This window comes from Uloborus diversus, chromosome 7, assembly GCF_026930045.1.
Source record: "Uloborus diversus isolate 005 chromosome 7, Udiv.v.3.1, whole genome shotgun sequence".
In the NCBI taxonomy this organism is placed as follows: domain Eukaryota; kingdom Metazoa; phylum Arthropoda; class Arachnida; order Araneae; family Uloboridae; genus Uloborus; species Uloborus diversus.
In genome coordinates, this window is record NC_072737.1 from 39,836,545 (window position 1) to 39,840,131 (window position 3,587).

Here is a 3,587-nt window from a genome sequence, read left to right on the forward strand (position 1 = left end):
AGTTTTGCCAGGACCATCAAAATGTGTTCAGAATATCCGGGTGTTCACATTAGAGAGTGTTCAGATAGAGGGAGTCCACTGAAGTCACATTACGTTCAAGATCAAGGAGGGGAGTAAATTACAAGAACAGTGAAAGACTTTACAGACAATGCAAGAAAAACGCAACTTTTTACCATTCCTTTTTTTACTAGAATGTATTTCTAGACAACATTTTATAAAGAGTACAACTTTAGGTGGAAAAAAAAATTACATTCTTTTGTCAGAACGTGGTCGAGAAATAAAGAGGTAAAATAGTATCTTCATTTTTTTTTACATTACACTTCAAACTAATGAATTAGTCCCTTAAGGACAAAGAAATAAAGTAGATTTTTTACTATCCTTTTAAGTCTGATCATATGGAAATCCATTACTTATCCTATGCATAAACTAATTATAATTGAAACATTAAACAGAAGAATAAAAGTTAAATTAATGCTTAATCTACAGTTAAAACTTATTTTTGAGCAAGCTTAATAAGCATTCATAATGTTGCTAGCTTTCAATGCACAATATAACCTTGATTTAACAACAGTCAAGGGACAGGAAAAAGTTAAGTTATCCTCATATAAATAAAGCTGATGATCGAGTAACCCTCGTGTTTCAACATTGAAACTCTCGCCACGGCATGATAATATGCTTTGGTAATGTTTAAATGCAGGGAAAGGCTTTATTATGACAAGGCTGAATTCGATCCGATAACTTAAAAGACTTTCTTTTTAGGAAAACTAAGAAACCAAAACAATTAACGCTATCTACTGCAGTTTAGGGTTAATTAATTGGTTTTAAGGTTTAAAATTTAAGTCTCAAAATATCACCAAACAGAAAATGGCTTTGCTCAAATGTAGAAACAATTTTCACCCATCATACCATCACGGGCGATTTTCTAGTAGTTGATAAATTGTTAAATCCAGGAGAGCACAGTCATACCATGCAGTCAAATCCAGACCAGTGAAATGTATCCTTAAGTTGAGGAAATCGGTAAATCAAGTATCATTTAATCGAAGTTACACTGCATTAAAGTGTCAATTTTTAGCAGGGAAGCTTTCAAACCATGCAGTATACATACAAATAGACAATCTTTACAACACAATTTTTCAGAAGGGAGAGGTGGGAGGAGGGTCCCCAAAATTTCCTAAATAAAGGGATTTTCTCAAAGATTTATAAAAGTAGATTTTTGATAAAAATGGGAGACTGGGAAAAATGCTGAAAATCTAGGAAACTACTGGAAAAACCAGTAGCGTTGGCATGTAATAGCACATCAGAAAAAAAATTTTAATAATAGAAAACTAAATTTTGCAGAACACAGAATTAATCAAAAATGCGAAAAAATCAAGAGAAAAATGAATGTTGAGTGAAACTGCAAGGTACAATCGCTACTAGACAGCAATAGATGAATCACAAAGTGAAATAATTACCTGGAATCAAATTCAGTTCCATCATCTAATTTCCCCGAGTAATGCATAAAGAGCATATCACCTTTTTTCGTCCTCCTATCGCATTCTTCAATTTTATGGGTATATTCGATGTCCAACTCATCGGTCAGATCGCAAAAGCTCAAACACAACAAACTGGCAAGGATAACAAAAATAAGATTGATGGACATGTTGATTTGTGCAATTTGTAATGCCTAATATGTGTTTGGTGAAAAACTCAAAGTGACGAACAGGAAATCAGATGCCGGTTTTTAAATGAGACATAAAAGAGAACACCAGACAAGCAGCCAATGTAAAAATGTGTAAATAAAATTAAGACACGTGTATATGAGGGTGTCTCATTCGAGGAAAACTTGACCCAAGCTATAACAATAGGCTAACCGCGGCATTCCAAAGGAGTTGTCCATGGGTTGCCATAAAGCAATTAGCGCCGGGTTGCCAGCTTGGCGTCAATAGTATTATTAGAAATAGTTATAGTTTGATCTAACTGGTTGATTTCGATGTCAACCGGAAGTTCCAGAATGTTGTCTTGTTTTTGCTTAACAACATGGCGATTCGTGAGAAATCTACTTGTGGTTTTCTACGTAAGTAGTAAGTATTATGATATTTTCTTAATATAATTGAAATTCAGGCTGATATGATTAGCCAGATTTGTTACTTATAATGCTTAATCTTTTAAAATTTCATTTTGTCTACTTGTTATTTAAGAATAAATTTTGAGTTGAAATTTGTCTTTTTCCTTTTGACAAATTCAGTTCTTTTTACATATCATTGTATTGTATCATGTAAATTATTGATAGTAGTTCAGATTTTGCTGTGTAACTCAAAGATTAAAAAATTTTGCTAATAAGAAGAAAGCTATGAAAATGTTGAATAAAATATTTTAATGTAGCTGTGCTAATTTCTTAACTTATTTTGGTATGAATCAATATCACATAAGTAGTAGGATAGATGTATATACAGTAGAATACCTTTATAACGCCGACCTATGTAACGCAATTCTCTATAAACCGCACAACTGTTCAGAAGTAAACAATAGGTTTTTAAGTTTAAAAAATCCCTTTGTTTTGCCTTGCTAATATAAAAGTTGTTAGGAAAATTGAATTTTGAAAGTTTTTCATCTTTCCAGCTTAATTCAAAGCTTTTAAATGAAAATCAATATTCACAGTAAAAAGAGAAAATATCAGATGGCTCTTGAAAATGCAGCTGTTATGCAAACTATGAAGCTGGCAGAAGTGAAGGATAATTCACTTTCTTTTAATTGTAAAGCATATTTATTTGTGAATGATTAGTTGTGTTTTAATACTCATTGCAGAGAGAACTAATTCTGAAGTGCTAATATAGATATATTTTGAATATTAGTTTCAAAATTTGTGAAATGACTTATACAACGCCAAAACCTGTATAACGCAAAAGCTCTGGTCCCAAGGTGTGCGTTATAACGGTCTTCTACTGTACTCGTTTGTTCATACTTATTGCTATTTTACTTTTATGGGTAAGGAAGAAGCTCGATTTTTAATCACGTCAAAGCGGTGTGTTTTGAGTTCTTTCAGTTAAAACAAAAGAAAGTAGCGATTGTTTCTCACAATTATTATTGACCCAGGCAACGCCGGGTATTTTTGCTAGTTAATATATAAATCTAAAACCTCGCTTGCTCAAGTAGCATCAACAATGGTTTTAAAATTTAGGGCTTACTTCGATATAATCGATATTCTATTCCAAACTCAAATTTTATTATGTACCAGAGGCATGTGCAGAGTTTCAATAATGGGGGTACCACTGCATCCGGGCCCGTGATTTAAAATAATCAGTGGGAGGGAGGGCAATTACTACTCTACTCCTCCCCGTCCCACAATAACATTACTACTGCATCTTCACTTTTTCATTTTCATACATCACTAGGGCTGAGCAATATACCGATATACCATCATATATCGATATATATCTACTACCGCAATAAAAATATTTAGATTTCTATCTGTTCGATATATCGTTTATAAAGAAAATACGGGACTTCATTACAGAGAAATTAAAATACTGACTTAACAATACGTTATCTTTCATAGCTCTGTGTGATGGGTGAATGTTTGAAGTTTTAAGATGTTTTCTGCATTG

General features: G+C 32.7%; 1 protein-coding gene across 1 annotated transcript in view; it reads right to left on the minus strand.

Annotated features, from left to right (window-relative positions):
• LOC129225716 (uncharacterized) overlaps window positions 1-1,776 on the minus strand; it is a 23,312-nt gene extending 21,536 nt beyond the window's left edge. The window contains 1 exon segment of the mRNA XM_054860205.1: window positions 1,455-1,776. Within this exon segment, the coding sequence (XP_054716180.1) occupies window positions 1,455-1,642 (188 nt within the window). The 5' untranslated portion in view covers window positions 1,643-1,776.
• Window positions 1,777-3,587: the final 1,811 nt, after the last annotated feature.